At 32.1% G+C, this 16,992-nt stretch overlaps 3 protein-coding genes across 3 annotated transcripts in view; 1 reads left to right on the plus strand and 2 right to left on the minus strand.

Annotated features, from left to right (window-relative positions):
* The window catches only part of LOC142318770 (SET domain-containing protein SmydA-8-like), a 48,195-nt gene extending 46,598 nt beyond the window's left edge, over positions 1-1,597 (plus strand). Inside the window, exon 7 of the mRNA XM_075355223.1 lies at positions 1,344-1,597. Coding sequence (XP_075211338.1) covers positions 1,344-1,409 — 66 coding nt within the window. The 3' untranslated portion in view covers positions 1,410-1,597. The remainder of the gene's footprint in view (positions 1-1,343) is intronic.
* A 45-nt stretch (positions 1,598-1,642) lies between these two features.
* PIG-M (Phosphatidylinositol glycan anchor biosynthesis class M) lies at positions 1,643-7,135 on the minus strand. The gene has a single exon (XM_075355226.1). It carries the CDS (start codon positions 6,945-6,947, stop codon positions 5,706-5,708), a length of 1,242 nt encoding a protein of 413 aa, XP_075211341.1. The 5' UTR covers positions 6,948-7,135; the 3' UTR covers positions 1,643-5,705.
* A 63-nt stretch (positions 7,136-7,198) lies between these two features.
* Positions 7,199-16,992, minus strand: part of LOC142318772 (cx9C motif-containing protein 4) — a 35,401-nt gene continuing 25,607 nt past the window's right edge. Inside the window, exon 3 of the mRNA XM_075355229.1 lies at positions 7,199-7,337. Coding sequence (XP_075211344.1) covers positions 7,332-7,337 — 6 coding nt within the window. The 3' untranslated portion in view covers positions 7,199-7,331. The remainder of the gene's footprint in view (positions 7,338-16,992) is intronic.

The following is a 16,992-nucleotide window of genomic DNA, read 5'->3' on the forward strand; positions in this document are numbered from 1 at the left end:
AATAATCAAGCCAAAGACTATATATACAGACTTAAGAGAAAATTTATAAAAAAGTATAGCAAAGTAACTAAATAAAAGGATTCAGTCTATCTATTACATGTTAAATACATAAATGTTCTAACAAGACCAGTAACAAACCTGAGTAATGGATTCCTTCCAATTAAGAAAAAAAAGTAGAGAAAATATTTAAGAGAGGAATCCAGAGGGTACTGCTAAAAGGGATCATTTTCTCAGGCTAACAGGTCAGTTAAATTGTTCTTTGTAATACTGTCAATGGCACAACTCCAACAGCTGTTGTTTGATGAGAAGGGTTACTGGACCATTACAGGAAGTCATGCAAAAATGTAAGGGACGATGAGAATTCTCACGTTTCAACAGAAAGCTGTTTTCTTCAATAGATAGAATAACTGTAGAAATTCATGAGAGGTTTAAGTAGCTACAGAATGGGCGGAAAAGTCTGCCTTCTAACGCCGGCTATACTATTAGATTCGTACAACACTGAATGTAATCTAGACCAAGCATTACCAAAATTGATGAACAGGACTTTGAGCTTGAATGGGTTTGACTACGGACTTTCATAGCTGCCACAGGCAATGAAAATAATTAATGTGGACCCACTTGGATTATTACAATCTATTGTGAAATCCAAGCTGGAAGATACTCTACCCAAATATTATAATAATGCTCAGAATATTCCTCACTGTCATAAGCAATGCCAGCTGTGAGAGAAGCTTTTCAAATTTGAAGTTGATAAAAATTATTTAAGATTAAGAATTGATCTTAAGTTGATAAAGAATTGTTTAAGAAGTACTTTAAGGCTAACCAATCTGGCTATCTTCTATTGAGCAAGAAATATGTGATGCTGTAGACATTGATAGTGCAATAAAAGAATTTGCTCTTAGAAAAAGTAGACTAATAAGTTTTATTTTTAATTTATTAATTTTTCAATAAAAATATATATTGTAACCGTATCATTCTAGTTGTAATTGGAAGTTGATTTGTATTTTATATTCTATTCGCTGTTATTCGTTGTGTTCTTAATTTTATGTAATAATAATCTTATCAATGCATATCAAATGTGTATATATCAATAAGTGGCATGTGTAAGACCTTTTGTAACAAATATGTTTATTATATTATAAAGCATACATACATGACTTCATTAAATGTATTAATTTATTAAATTTATTCTTGCCGAAAAGTTCTTTAGAATTTCTGTAAATGTTGGAGGCTTTGGATTTAAATACCTAAATAAGGTGGTGGTGAATTTGGCCTATGCCCCAGATGGCTGAAACTCATGCTACGCCACTGATTCAATGACTTTGTTCTGGTTGAATTTGCAGGTAAGAGGTCAAAGAAATAATTTGTTTGCCAAATTAGGGGAAAAGAAACTGATAATTATCCAATAAATTTCTTAAAGAAAAGAGAGAGATTTTTGGATTTTCTTCTTTCCACAACAGAAGGACATCAGTCTTGTGTCTGCAAGTGATACTGTTATGTAGCTACCTGAACCGTCATTAGCAGATGGCACATTAAAGGCTGCTTCCACCATATCATTCAGTATGGATTTGTCACTGTATAATGTAGATTGATGTTTCTGTAGTTTTTAACTGATGTTTTAATTGATGTTTTCTGTAGTTTAACTAGAAATATGTTATATTTCACGAACATAAATATAATTACACCTAATTAATGGTTTTCATTCATTTAATGAAACATATTAATAAATTAAGTCTCACCAACTCCTGATAAATTCCTAAGACAAACATTGTTCATTGTTCTTAAAATTCGGGCAGTGGATACCAGTGACAAAAACATGTCATACTTGTGACAGAAAAGAACCTCTCTTATTTATAAAAAGGGACAATTAGTATTCTTGCCATGGATCATGATCACTGTAGAATGATTTTTCACATTATTACCAGTTAACAGATTAATATCCATTAAATTCACAGATGTTTACAACAGTAAGCGTGCAAGTGGTGTAAGCTGTCCATTTTTTGTAACACCCAAGACAAAACATTGTATTTAGGATATCAGGACAATTTAAAAAGAATAACTTTAAAAATATGAATGAAAATGTAAATTAAACTAAAGAGAATATGGATCAAATGTAAATAAAGTGAATAAGAAAATTCACAATAAGTCTCAAATTGAAGAAAAATTAGGTAACCTTAGTATAGAACTTAGAAAAGAAGTAGAAAGAGTTAAGTCTGATTTAGATGGTTTTAAAATAGATTTTAAGTTAGAGGATAGGTTAGTTAAGGTCGAACAACTAGTTAATGATAATTTAGGGACTAATGTAAATAATATTATAGATGTTAGCCATAAGGATATCACATGGGCAACAAAAGTAGCCTGTAGCGCTGGAGAATCTTTTGTAAATGGTTCACAGGACAAAGATCAGGCACATCATCATAGATGGGATGTCCTATGGTGTGAAGATACTAAATTTCGACAGAAGTACATCTTGAGCTGTCTTCAAGTAGCAATTCAATGCGACATCCATTCATAATAATTGGACAACAGCACCAGAGAAGACCACATTCCAAGCAGTGGAAGTTCTCAAAAGTGTACAATCCATGGTCAGCTATGACATCATCATAATACTAGAGGATCACTTTGGACAGCACAACTTGCCGGCTATCTACAAGTGTAAGTCCAGAAGGCTAATGAGACACTGCAGGAATTTGCTTGTTATCAAGCAACTAGCTCAACAAACATTAGTCAGGCTGTCACCGGGATACACCCAGGAGGGGGCAGCACACAATTTCATTGATGGGCTTTGGGATGTCGAGATCAAGAAACATCTTCCTCTCGGATCAGCGAACTCAGTCAACAACACCCTTACTCAGGCTCTGTGACTGGAGGCAGCCAATGCGCTGTCTTGTCATATTTCTTGTCTTCGAAGAATGAGATTCAACTGCAATGAAGCATCAGAAGATAACATCAAGACTTCTGTGAAGGCACCAGGTACCAGAACAATTTATACGGAAGATGGATGAATGCTTGCTGCAGAACCAAAGAACAGGGGTTGACCAGTCTGTTGGAACTGCGGTGGAAAGGAGCATTTGAAAATTGACTGCAAGAAATCAACAAGAAGATGAAGAACTAATCTGTGGATATCAGCAACATCATCGCCCTCACATCGCAAAGTTTTTTACATGTTTCAACGATTAGAAGAGGATCCAACAGCTTGATTGTTGACAGTGAAATTGGAGATCGTCCATGTCACGGGAGCATTGGTATCCATCGCTAGACCGGACATTGTCAGTGGATGTGAAAAGAAGAAACTGGAACAACTTTATGTCATCAGTATTGCATCTTGAGATACAATACCGCTGCTGAATTCTGGTTTTTATTATTTAACTACCTTTAAACAAATCCTTATTTGAAATACTATTTTGTATCTAATTTATTTTTTATTATTGTTGTGGTTATACTATTATCATTATTATTCATCAACTAACTACTATCATAATTAAATTCATGAAAAATAAAGTTATATTATGAAGCAAAGGAATTAAATATTCATATAGATAAAATTTTAAACTATTTTACAATGGAATTAGAAACTGGCCATAGGGAAAGAGGAGCATCCCAATGTCTTAAAAAAAATTATATACTCACTTTATGAGTAGATGAAATTCCATATACTGTCCCAAAAGTTTTTAAGAACAAATTTCCTATTAGTATAATATGTCTTGGGTGAAATTGAGTGATCTGTGGACCAAAATTAAAAACTTATACAATAAAGTGATAAAATAACAGCAGAATCTGTAAGTTTACTTCATCCTTCTCAAATATATTTGAAAGATTAAGAGATAAATAGATTAGCATTACATCTTTGTAAAATGATTAGTGGCAGAGCAGTATGTGTATAGAAAAAAAGGAAATTCATCATAAGGGCACAGGTAATTTATGTAGAAAAGTAACAGATTCAAGAGAAAAGTTTTTATCATATATTAGACTTAAGTAAATGTTTTAACTGTGTGAATTGTGAACTACAAAAACAGGAAAAATATGTATAACCGATAGTCAATAAATAGCAGGAAAACAAATAAACAGTAAAAAATATATCAAAATTCTATCAACTCCAGTTTATCAAAATATTATCAGAGTGCTCAGTTCAATATTGTCTTTGCCAAATCAGTGATCAGTTAAGTGACCATCAGTTATTAAGTTTATTAATATAATACAAGCCTGGACAATACAAAATGCAGATAGAATCCAATGCTAATAAAAATGCATTAGAGAGAATTACATGCAGCGATTTAACAATTTTTACAACTTATTTTGCTAACAACTGAAAATAAACTGATTTTATGAGTTTTAAAAATTAATATGGTGAACAAGAAAATAACACTACAGGGATGAAAGGTTTATAGTATACTCATACTATAAAAGTTATCTGTAATGAAGTTCTTTGGGTATAATAACTGATATGTCTTCAAACCACATAAATTACTTTTGCAATAAAATAATTCAAATATTTTTGCTCTAATATAATTATGTATGCTAGATAGATTGATGAGAACAAATATATAACAGACTGATAACTTTTAATACATAATATACCACATTTTTTTTAGCATACATTGAACTGTATATATTTAAGCAGATCCTCATTTATTTTATATCTTTGGATGTGTTATGCAGCAGAATAAATTCTACAGCAGTAAAAACATTATTATGTGCCTTCAATCTATTGTTTTCCCTTAACACATACCACATACTAAGACAAATTTGTCTAAACACATATAATATGTATATAAGAACCATAATATTTATGTGATATACAGTTTCATGCAGCATACATTATTCCAGACTGCAAATGTAGGGGATTTTTTCTCAAAGAGTTCTTCCTACTGAATTTATTACATTATTTATTGTATAAAGAGTTTGGGAGATGTCTGTAGATAAGCAGTTGATTTTTTTTTCACCATATATAATTCACCCATCACACATTACCAATCATAATATAAGCCCCCATTCGACCGGGCAGTATAATTGTGTGGGATTTATAGAAAGCATACGATGACATTCCTAACTTATCAAATATGTGATTTTAGCATTACACTATCAATTATATGCTTAATTCTGTTGATCCCTTGGTCCACAAGTAAACTGTAGTCTTTACAGGCTTCTACCAAATTAAAAAAAAATAGATCTGAATGCAGAACAAATTCCACGTACTAGACTTATATTCATGTGAATTCATGTAGCAGAGATGCAACTGGAATAATGACATGTTTGAACAGATAATGACAGAAATTGCTATCTTCTGGCCATTTCACAGTGACCACAAATTATGTCACAACATCAAAATTATTCATTAAAATCTTTTCAATTTTAAATGTATGTACATATCTTTCATTATAGTATTACTAATATAAATACATTTTAGTGTCAGGACTCTGTGCAAAGACCCTAAGAAAAGGGAATGAAAAAAGGAAAGGATCCTGAGAAAAGACCCTAAACACAGTATATTTAGGAAATAAAAAGACTAAAATGTTGTTTCTGAGCTTTGCTAGCTCTAGACGATTAATAATACAAATTGGGTAATTATAACAATATTTGAAACAAGTAAAACTTCTGTTATAACAGGCTATTCTATTCATAAAAAAAATTATTAATAGTTAAAAACTCTAAAAAAATTATTGTCCATCTTTTATTTTCCATTAATTTATCAGATTTTTTTCTGATTAATCATTCTTAATTACAAAGGTTTTCTGATTGATTGTTTGTAATTTTACTTTATGATAATTTTTAATCAGTCTTGTAATAATATAAATATTTACACAGAAAAATATTAATCCTTGACACCATATATAAATGAAAGTATTTTTATTCTTAAATTCAAGTAAATATGCAGGTAAAAGCCAAGCAATTTGAGCTGTAACCCATAATAATACCAATAAAATAGATTCTTTCAATGAGAATTTTAAGTGAGGAATAACTACTGGAACTATAGATAGAAACCATATGAAATACTGACATGTAAGAACAGTGTTATAAGTAACCATAATAAATGCAAGTAATAAGTGACAAAAATTAATATGATTAGCTGAACCGTAAACAAATGATACTACAGATAAGAGAATAATCTGTGGTAAAACAATTAATAATCTCTGAAGAAATGGAATATCAACAACTGATGATAGATACTGGAGGTAAAAGAATACAGAAAAATTATGTCGTACGTCTTTCCTTTTTATATGATATAAGAAACTTTCATTGAGAAATGTGTATCCGTAACATGAATAATAAAACCATGTAATCAAAATTAGAGTAAAAACACAGGCGAAAACCAGTTTAAACCTAGCACGATTGGGAAGTAAATTTATTATTATCTTTTTATAGAACATACTACAGCTCCTGATACTACTTTTATTATCATTTGGTATGGATAAATACATACACAGACTAAATATGATCGGATATATTCTGAAATGGATGGACATACCATGAAGAAATCCAGCCAATAAGTGATATTCACTTTTCATAGCTAATAAAGTACTTAAAACAAACAGCGACGACAGTGAATCTGCATTACCTCTTGTCGAAATAATTATTGTCATCGGATTGTACAGCCAGAAAAATACACACCAAAGCTTTGTATTTTTATCGATCTTATCGAATGTTAAAAGTCTTTCTATAAATATACACAAAATTATATCGCATAAAGAGAATAAAAATTTTCCCCAAGTATGATGAATAAATATATTTGGGGTTAATATATAAGCCAATAATGGTGAATAGCGATATGTCTTTCTTTTATAAGGACTATCTCCATTAATTACATAAAATGCAGCATCTGTAAATACTTTATAGTCTACATCAGTATACTTAACTTCAGAAATCTCATCCTGAATGGAACTAAATATAATCATGAATGTTCTTAAAAGAAAACCAATTTTGTAGTGGAAACCAAATGAGGAAATCATATTAATATCTTATTCTATAAATCAGTATAACACTCAAACACACATTTTAAAAAATCCATTGAGTTCGCGCAGAGGAACTAAATATATCACTAATAAATATATATTTTTTTATTTCATTTGACTATTATATTTTTATAAATCATTTTACTACCTTACATTATTACTACAGTCTTCACTAAAAATTTAAATTTTTGTACCAAGCTTTCCAGCACTTTTTGACAGACAAGTTCTAAATTTTTTGAATTCCTCTTGGCATATTCCTTTTTTTAAATTATCTTGAGAACTGCTTACACATGCTGCATAACTTGCTGCTTCAGACTTACAATCCAAAAGAAGTTTAGAAAACTGTATATACCTATTCCTAGCTTTATTCACAGATTCCATTTATTCCTGAAAAATAAATCCCAATAAGTCATTAAAAAACACAATTAGGAACTATGCAAGGACATGAATACGTAAAATAATGGAGTACTTACTCGTGTAACCTAAATGGTTAGTTATAAGTATAAAATATATCTGTCCAGGCTACTAAAGATACTTTAAATATAAACAAAACAATTAATGCATTAATCCGATTAGGTAAGATTTAATGAAGACTAGGAGAAGATTTAACCAACGGCTTCTCAGTCACTAGTTTGGATTATTGTGTAACTCCTAGATAGGAAATAAGTTCTCGGATAGTACCATAGACGCAATAGCTGCCAACCATAAACAATGAAATTACAGTATCTATAAAAATCAATGAATAGGAAATATTTGATTATCAAATGATTTGTCTAACAAAGCAATTCATTTCTTATTAAAAGGCTATAATTACAAAAAAATTCAATCAAAAAATTACTAAAATCTCATTTCTCATATTATAGTTAAATTTAATATGATGAAAATGGTTGTTACTTTTTTAACTATGCAATGGATATAATAAAAAAAAAAGTATGGTAACAACAAATCGCAAAACCAAATTAAATCTCATTTGGTATTCTGTATACTTCAGTAAAGTATACAATATTAAGTAATTCTGTGAATTACTTTGTATTGTCAACAAATATAAGCATAGAACCATCACTAACATACCACAATATTGAACCACTAAAACTACAAATTAAGTTAAATAATATTTTACTCATTCAAATATAGGTGATTCATCTTCATATTCTAATATGCAGTATATCTTAGAAGGCCTTATACCCTTAAATTAATGTACACTGTAGACTTAACATACACATTTTGAACATTTATATACATTAATATTTACAAATTATTTTACCAGGGGGTCGTGTGTTCACTGACAAGCTGAATTCACAGAGCTATTTCTCCATGTCCTCCATGGCAACTTGTGAAGCAACTCCAGAGATATGGTTTGAAAGGCTTCCTCCATACTTTGACAATGAGATACACAGACCTTAATTATTCCCTTTAATGAGTTACAGAGTGTGTTAAGGTCAGGGCTTCATGGTGGCCACTGCAATGGAGGCTGTGATGCTTACGGATCATGGACACAATCCAGTGGCCTGGAAATTGTACATTCAAGAAGCAAAGGGAACTGGAGCTTTATCTTGCTAAATCAACATGTTTTACAATACTCTTTTGCCCCGTTTGTGAATAACAATCAACTTTCGTACTCTTCAAAAACATATGGTCTGAAGAAGTATCGTGATATCATCCCAGTCTATATCATGACATGTGATGGATTTCTTTCTGACTCGCACACAAGATGACAGTTCTCTCTCCTTAGTACAGAAAACAAAATTTCTAGCTTGTAAACTGCGATAAATTGCACATTTATAAAAGAAAAACACATTTACTTATAAACACAACATTTATCTATTGGATATAGTTTTTAACTGTGTTAGTTTCAGTGAAATAATATTTGTGAGGCACTGCGTAGATGATATTAATGAGGCAATTTGCTTATGTGCATGTTGATTTATTATTCATATTTATTCTAGTGATACAATTATTTTTGTTACAGTTTAAAAATTAAAAAAATGAGTGGCATTTATGACCCTAAATTAATCAAATTGTTATATGATATCTTGGGTGATAGCAATGGAGAAAATTTTGATTCTGACAAAGAAATTGAGGTGGTGCCTTTTGTACAAAAAGAAATTAGTGAATTATTCTGATTTTAATAGTGGTTCTGAAGGGGAACTAAATGATGAGAACAGGATCCAATGTACAAAAATCCGGTTATTTGTGATCGTGATTTGTATTCACCAGCGTTCAGAAATAAAAATAGTTGTTGCTGTAACTGAACCTTTGGTTACTGATATTAATTCTAATGATTCTACTTATAGGCCTACAAGTAATACTATTTTAATCCTCTGTTTTCCTTGGCATTTCTAACACTTCTGCTGACAATTCTATTTGTACCAAATTAGATTTAGACTTGCTTTCAATTTCATCAGCTCCTGTTACTGGCAATGTTACACTCTAAATAACATTATTTTTTTTTTTATACAATAGTGCCTAAGAATAATCATAATCTACACCTAGTTCTCAAGTGTAAATAATCAATACTGTGTGAAACAGTAGTATTCACTGGAAGTAAAACATCACACAGATAAGTTTATTTTACTAAAAAAAAGTTTTTCTTTCAAGTGATATAACTTTTTAATAGATATATAAATGAATTTATATTGAACGAGTATGTTTCAGTGTTTCTAAAAATATGTTATATGCAATATAAATAACTTAATATACATATAATAATTACAAAAATATTAACTGCTTGGGTCACTGGTATTTTTTTCTATGTTTGAAAGGAAAATTTCAACATGACAAATTATGAGAAGCCACATTTATCTTTTGTTTTACATAGTACAAATCTGCATGTCTTTTTCTTTCAGGTGATAAAACTCACGTAAGGAAATTTTACAATTATGAGAAGTATGGATTTTGTTTTAAACCAGTCAAAATTGCCCAGTTACGATGGATCACCATGTGCCGAGTCCAGGGTACAAAGTTTTATGTAAAATGCAAAGAAAAAAATTTAACATTAAAGAAGAGGAATAAGAGAAAAGGGTTAACAGTATGAAGAATAGAAAGTAACCATAAATTATAATTTAATTAAGTATCAAGTATAAAGATACCAGCATGAACTGAAAATTTTGAATTTGAATAATTGCAGCAAAGTCACAATGTCCCACAGCTATTTTTTAAATAACTGTGACTAAGTTATAACAGAATACCATAAATTAAAAAAATAAAAATAACAAAATTTCATTCAGTTTGCAAACACAGCTGCTATTCGTCAATTTTATGAAGATAGTCTTATAAATAATTTTTTATAATTATAATTTTTTTTTCTAATAATTTGCCACTAACAGATAAGTATTGGCTGCTAGTGCAAAGGTAAAATTATATATAACATGATAAAGCCCTTACCAACTAGTTGATGGCTAGAAAGCTAAACTGTAACATTTGTTATCCCCAAAGGGATCTTTAGAAATAAAAAGAAAAACTATTTTCACCTCTTAGGGATTAAATTAAATATAGATACAGAGAATGAAAATTTGAAACTTCACCATATTGCATTTATGGTACATTTTTGAAGAGATTTTTTTTCACCCAACCCAAAAGTAGCAAAAAAGATGCAAACAAGAAAAACTCTTGCCGACACAAGCAAGAAACTGAAATTTGTCTGTCTCTTAGAAAGGAATACGGGAAAAGTAAGTAAATGCAATTTTGAATAAAGAATCCCATGAATTCAAAATAAATAAAGGATTAGAATACCAGGTGTGTTAATATGAAATCAGAATTTGCCCGTAGATTGCCCTAGCTGTCAATGTAGTTATCGCCAAACCTCATCATTGGAGCCATTTTCTTTCTTTGACACCTGACAAAGATTTTCAACTCACAATACAATTTTCATACAACAGCATAGTTTTAATTAGCGTTGAACATGTAGAGTTTTGTACTTACAAACTAAATTTTGTGGACAGTATTGATTTTCTGTTACCATTTAAAGAAAGCTGCTGCAGAATCGCATGAAATGCTTGTTGAAGCTTACAGTAAGCATGCTCTTGGTAAATCACAGTGCTTTGAGTGGTTTAAAAAATTCAAAAGTGTGATTTTGATGTGAGAAATGAAGAATGTGGAAGACCACCGAAAAAGTTTAAAGACAGCGAATTGCAAGCATTGTTGGATTAGGATGACGCTCAAACTCAACAACTCATGGATCAATTAAATGTAACACAAGAAGCTGTCTCCATATGTTTGAAAGCCATGGGAAAATGGGTTCAACTTGAACTGAATGAAAGACAGCAAGAAAAACAAAAAAACCACTTGCAAAATGCTGCTCGCCAGGTACAAAAGAAAGTCATTTCTCCATCGAACTGTAATAGGTGATGAAAAGTGGATATATATTTTGAATATTCTAACCATAAAAGATCATGAGTAACGCCAAGCTAACGATCGACATCAATTTCAAGCCCAAATCACCATGAAAAGAAGACAATGCTGATCAGAAGGGTGTGATCTATTATGAGCTGCTAAAATCTGGTGAAACCATTAATACTGAATGCTACAGACAACAAATGAACGATTTAAATCAAGTGTTGCGTGAAAAACAACCAGAATATCAAAAAAGGCAACACAAAATAATCTTGCTTCATGATAATGCACAATCACACACAGCAAAACTGGTCTAGGAAACGATTGAGGCGTTCAGTTGGGAAATACTTTCACATGCGGCTTGCTCCCAGAGTTGGCTCCATCCGACTCCTATTTATTTGCATAGATGGGACATGTACTTGCTGAGCAGCGCTTCACTTCTTATGAAAATGTACGAAAATGGCTCGATGACTGGTTTGCCTCAAAAGAGCAATAGCTTTTTGGTGTAACATTCATAAATTGTCACACAAAAAGGAATGGGGAAAATGTATAGCTAGCAAGACACAATATTTTGAATAAAATATTTTTTATCATTTTCATACAGTAAATGTGTATTTTCTATACAAAAATTCCATATTCAGATTTTCACACTTTGTAGAATACTGAGACCGAAGCCAGCATAGAATTTTCTCTCAGGTCATTGAGAACCTGCAAAATTAATAAGAAGGGATTTTTTCTCAATGGCCATATGAGAATAAAAAAGGGTGATTTTTCAAAAAAATATATCTAATCCAATAGATGAAACACTGAAATCTGTTATGATATTTACTCCTACAATATTCAAAGTACATTTATTTAGTTTCGGACTTTCTCTTACTTAAAACCACGTGTAAGGGTTGAGAAATATATCTTCCTGTTCTGATAGAAGCTTGAAGTTCAGTGTACATTTTACTCCCTGGTATAATATAAAATGAATCTCAGAATTCTCCTAACTTATGCCACTTGAGCCTTGTATCCTAGGACAAGTACTCGCGCATTGTAATTTTTAAAACACAGCCAAAAATTTTTAAATTTGTACTACAAAAATTATTTTTATTTATTTTATCTTTTTATTTTTTTATGTATTTTTATAACCTTGTTTAAACCAATCTATATTTATAGGTTTAAAAAACTTATCAAATTACAACTAGACTTTTAAATGAGAAAATACTGTTGAAGTTATAAGATAAAAATTATATGCATTTTAAAATATATAAAAAAACAGTAAATAAATTCTTTAAAAATAAATAACAAAAATTAATTTTTTCTTCAGCACACTTTTCTTCAACACAAAAGGTGTTCTTTGCCAGCAAATTATATTTTTCACACCTCACCTCACTGAAGCAGAATTTTTTCCTCCCACACAAAGCATATGCCTCTTTTTTGCAGGATAGTTTTCAGCATATGCACCATTTTCGTTTACTGAAACTGATGATACTTTTGTAAGAATGCTGATCACCCTAAGGTAGTGATAAAATCTGTGATCTGGATATTAGATGCTCTTTAGTGAGTGCAACTGAGTGTTTTCAGAAAGTTAATTCTTCATTGTGATTTTTGATTTGCAGGCATGGTCTGTAGTATGCAGGAAATGAGTCCAGCAATATTCATTATTACATAAAATATAGCATGAGGCCATCTTTTAGTGTTTCGTGATATGGAATAAGTGGCACACATTTTATCACAAGTATCCACCCCTGCTTTTGAGAAATTATAGTCAAGTATGACATCTGGTTTGTTGCTACGATCATCAACACTATCATCATCATGCTAGAAATTAGTATAACACCTTTATTCTTTTTGGGAACTTATGAAACCACTGGAATTCAAACAGAGAACTTTCTACAACTCTCTCTTTACTAGGTAGAAATTGTGGAGGTATTTCCCTTTTGTTGTTCTTTACAGTTCCAATAAATGTTTTTTCTTTTTTTTTTTTTATCAACATGCAGAACACTTGTATACCAATTATCACAGGTTAAGTTTTTGTTTGAATTTTCAAATGGCATTGCAAGCATTTTTACAATCTCAAAAGGAATGGAGCTCACTTGGTATGAACTAGGAGGCTGCTGTCCAACCAACATATATCACCAAGTTACTAAAGTAAACTGTTTTGGCGTCACACTGTGAAACATATTTAAATTGTATTTTGTTTTTTGTTGGGCATATATTAAACCCACTAACAGCGACTGCAAAATTTATGAATTATCTCATCTACTGTAGTAAATTCCCTGGTATTGTAACAGCCCTGACGGTTTTTAACGTGAAGTCAAAAATTACTCAGATCGAGGTTAGTTTATCAAAATCATCTTCTCTTCCCTGGTATTTTTATCATCAAACCTACCTAATGCAGCACAGTAAAAACAAAAACCTGTTATAGTTCATTACAGCACGTATTAATTGAAGTCTGGTGGTATCATCAGACCACAATTTCCATACATCGGTACAATTGCCTTTCTAAGTTCTGAGATAAAGAAAACCCATCAAAACATGAACTCACTTCAGCATGTTTCTTTACAATGATGTTCTTGCAAATATTTATCTGTGACTCCTTGAATATGTTGATTTATATATTTTACAATTTCATCAATCATTTTGGTATCGATTATCATCAAAAAACTTCAATGTTATTAATAATGTAACCATTTATAAGTCTACCAATACTATTGTCATTATCATGAATTTAAATCATTTTCATATGCTTCTAATTAACTAGAGCAATTATGGTCAATTACTTCCACATTTTTATCGCTTAAGTTTTTTTTCCTGTTTAGCCTCTGGGAATCACCATCATTCATCAAGGGATGAATGAGGATGAGTGTAGGCTTGTACAGTCTAAGGTCGACCATTTCTAAAATGTGTGGTTAATTTTTGACCCCATTTTTGGGGTCATACATTTTTGGCTTGTGAGTACTAGGGGATGCACAATCATTCACTGAGCATGTTTCTGGCATTGGTAAGATAATAGGTAAGTAACCGTTTTCAAATGGAGAGAAGATTGCTACCATTTGTGGGGCCTTCTAAAACCGAAAATACCAAGCAGCAGGCGCCTAAAAAGACCAGGAAAAAGGTTAAGGCAAGTTTCTTCTTCAGAAGAAGATCCACAGACGGGGTCAATTTCCAAGTTGACATACCAATTAGAACTATTAGTCTTTAGTTTGAAGCAAAACATGGGGCAAAGTATATACAGTACCATGAAAAAGAGTTAATAAAGATTTACAAAGAGTAACGCACTTAGTCAAATGTCTCCATCACTTACCAAAGTGACTCAAGTTACCCAAACTGATGGGATGTCCAGTGAACACTCAAAACAGGGCCAGCTGCAGACAGAAATGTCTGATAAAGAACTGCTGGTGCTAGTGGTGAGGAAATGGCCAGGTGAACTAATGGCAGAGATTCCTGAAGTTAGTGGCCTGTTGCATGAAGACAATGTGATGTACTTCTGTGACCTCTCAAGTAGACTAGACTCATGAGATTACTCAGTAAAAAATATCGCTGGAAATACATGTGGGGACATAGTGAGAAACGAGTCGACCATAATGGAGAAGGAAGACTCAATGCAAAAAAGTACATACACGATTTACTATGAAACAACAAAAGGAGAAGAGAATTATTGGGTTCCTCAACTTTTGTGGTATCAGGAGGAAGGATGGGAATTATTGTGTGAAAGATGTTAGTGTACTTAGCTAAGAACAAAGAAGATAGGGTACGTGTACAAAAACAAGAGACGACAGCTCCGAGCAAGACAATTTGGGTATGGAGATAGTGAGAGCCATCCCCTCCAGTAGAAGAAAGTAGAATGGTTGTGGTAAAAGCTGAGGGGAAATCATACGCAGAGCTTTTTAAAATGGTAAAGCAAACAGTGGCCAGAGAAGAGGCAGGCGAGGTCCTCTTGACGAGAAAAGGAGTAAATAACGAACTATATATTAGGGTGAAAGACAAAGAGAAAGCTGAAAATTTCACCAAGTTACTACGTAAGATGGCTGCAGACTGGTAGATTGACACTAGAACCCAAAGTGGAAAAAGAACTGTCCACCTCAAAGATTTAGACTGATACAGAAGAACGAGAGATAAAGGACACTATAGCCCAAGTTATTGGTGATCTTGATGACTTTCAAGTGTCTTCAGTTAGACCTGCATATGGGGAAACCAAAAACATAATGATAATAACATACAGACCAATGATGATAATAGTTGAATCCCGTATATGAGTTGGTTGGGTGCACTGCCAGGTGTATATCCGGGTGCCAGAAGAAAAATGCTTTCGATGCTGGGGCTCAGACTATGTGTCTGCCAATTGCAAAGGCATAGATAAAACACGCCTCTGTTTCAATTGTGGGAAAAGCAGGCATAGAGTATTCAATGTAAAAACACTAAGGCATGCACAATTTGTGGGGTGGAGGGCCACTGAACAGTAAGATGCACAGTGACAAAATGAAGGTCTTGCAACAATCGCAGCCGCAGGGCTCACAACATATGTTGGGAGGTCGCTGTGAAAACCAAAGGTGACATGATCATCATAGCAGAACCGAACATAATGGTTGAACTGATGTGCCTTCTTGCAAGATCCAAATATTTCGTTAATTAAAATTTTATTTTGCTGTAACTCTGGAACCAATGAAAGTAAGTACTACTTTGATATATCATTGACAAGCTCACAATGAGGGCTAACTAATGCAGGTAAGTCCAAAATCCAATTTTGGGCTTTTTTTGGACACTTTTGGTCCAGTCGATCACAATCAAAACGAAGGTGGATAACTAGATGTTACAGCAGTCCTAAATCCAAAATTTCAACACCCTACGGCTAAACGTTTTTGAGTTATGCAAGACATATGTATGTACAGACGTCACACCAAAACTTGTTAAAATGGATTCAGGAATGGTCAAAATGAATATTTCCTTCAAAGTCTGGAAACCAAAATTTTTCATGATTGTAATACTTCCTATGACCTAATGACCTAGACAAAAGTTACTGAGATTGGTGAGGGGACATCTCATGGTGACCTTGAACTTGACCTTTACTTTATGTCAAGGTTAATATATTTTTTTAAACGGATGACTTATTTCTGTCCCTACCAATGAAAAGTACAGAAAATTTTACAATATATAGTTGCACATAAGACCTTGGACCTTTTTATGAAGGTCATGCAGCTAACAATTACAGCTAGTGTTAGACGTAAAGTCACTTTATACTCTTTTCTATAGTTTGTGAGATAAATGGCCTGGAATATAAATATTCCAGGAATATTGTATGACCTTCAAAAATATGTAACTTGTAAAACACTATCACCCATATACTTCAAAAAAAGATCCAAGGTCATGTGTGTGACTACATGTTCCAAGTAAAATGTTCTGCCTCTTTTCATTGGTGGGGTCAAAAATAAGTCATTTCATTTGAAAATTAGTGTTAACGTTGAAATAAGGTTGTTCAGTTCAAGGTCATCATGAGGTGACCCTCTACAACTTGAGTAATTTTTGTTTAGGAAATTTTTTCTTCTATTGTGCGTAGTTTACAAGAAAATCACCTGGGGCAACTAAAATAAAATATCCTGAAAAAATGTCCAAGGTCATATTGTACCACATATTTTCCAATGCAATATTTTCTGCTCTTTTCATTGATGGGGTTAAAAATGGGTCATTCCATTTTAAAAACTAGTTAACCCTTGAAATAAGGTCA

The sequence above is a fragment of the Lycorma delicatula genome, chromosome 2, assembly GCF_047948215.1.
Source record: "Lycorma delicatula isolate Av1 chromosome 2, ASM4794821v1, whole genome shotgun sequence".
NCBI classification, from domain to species: domain Eukaryota; kingdom Metazoa; phylum Arthropoda; class Insecta; order Hemiptera; family Fulgoridae; genus Lycorma; species Lycorma delicatula.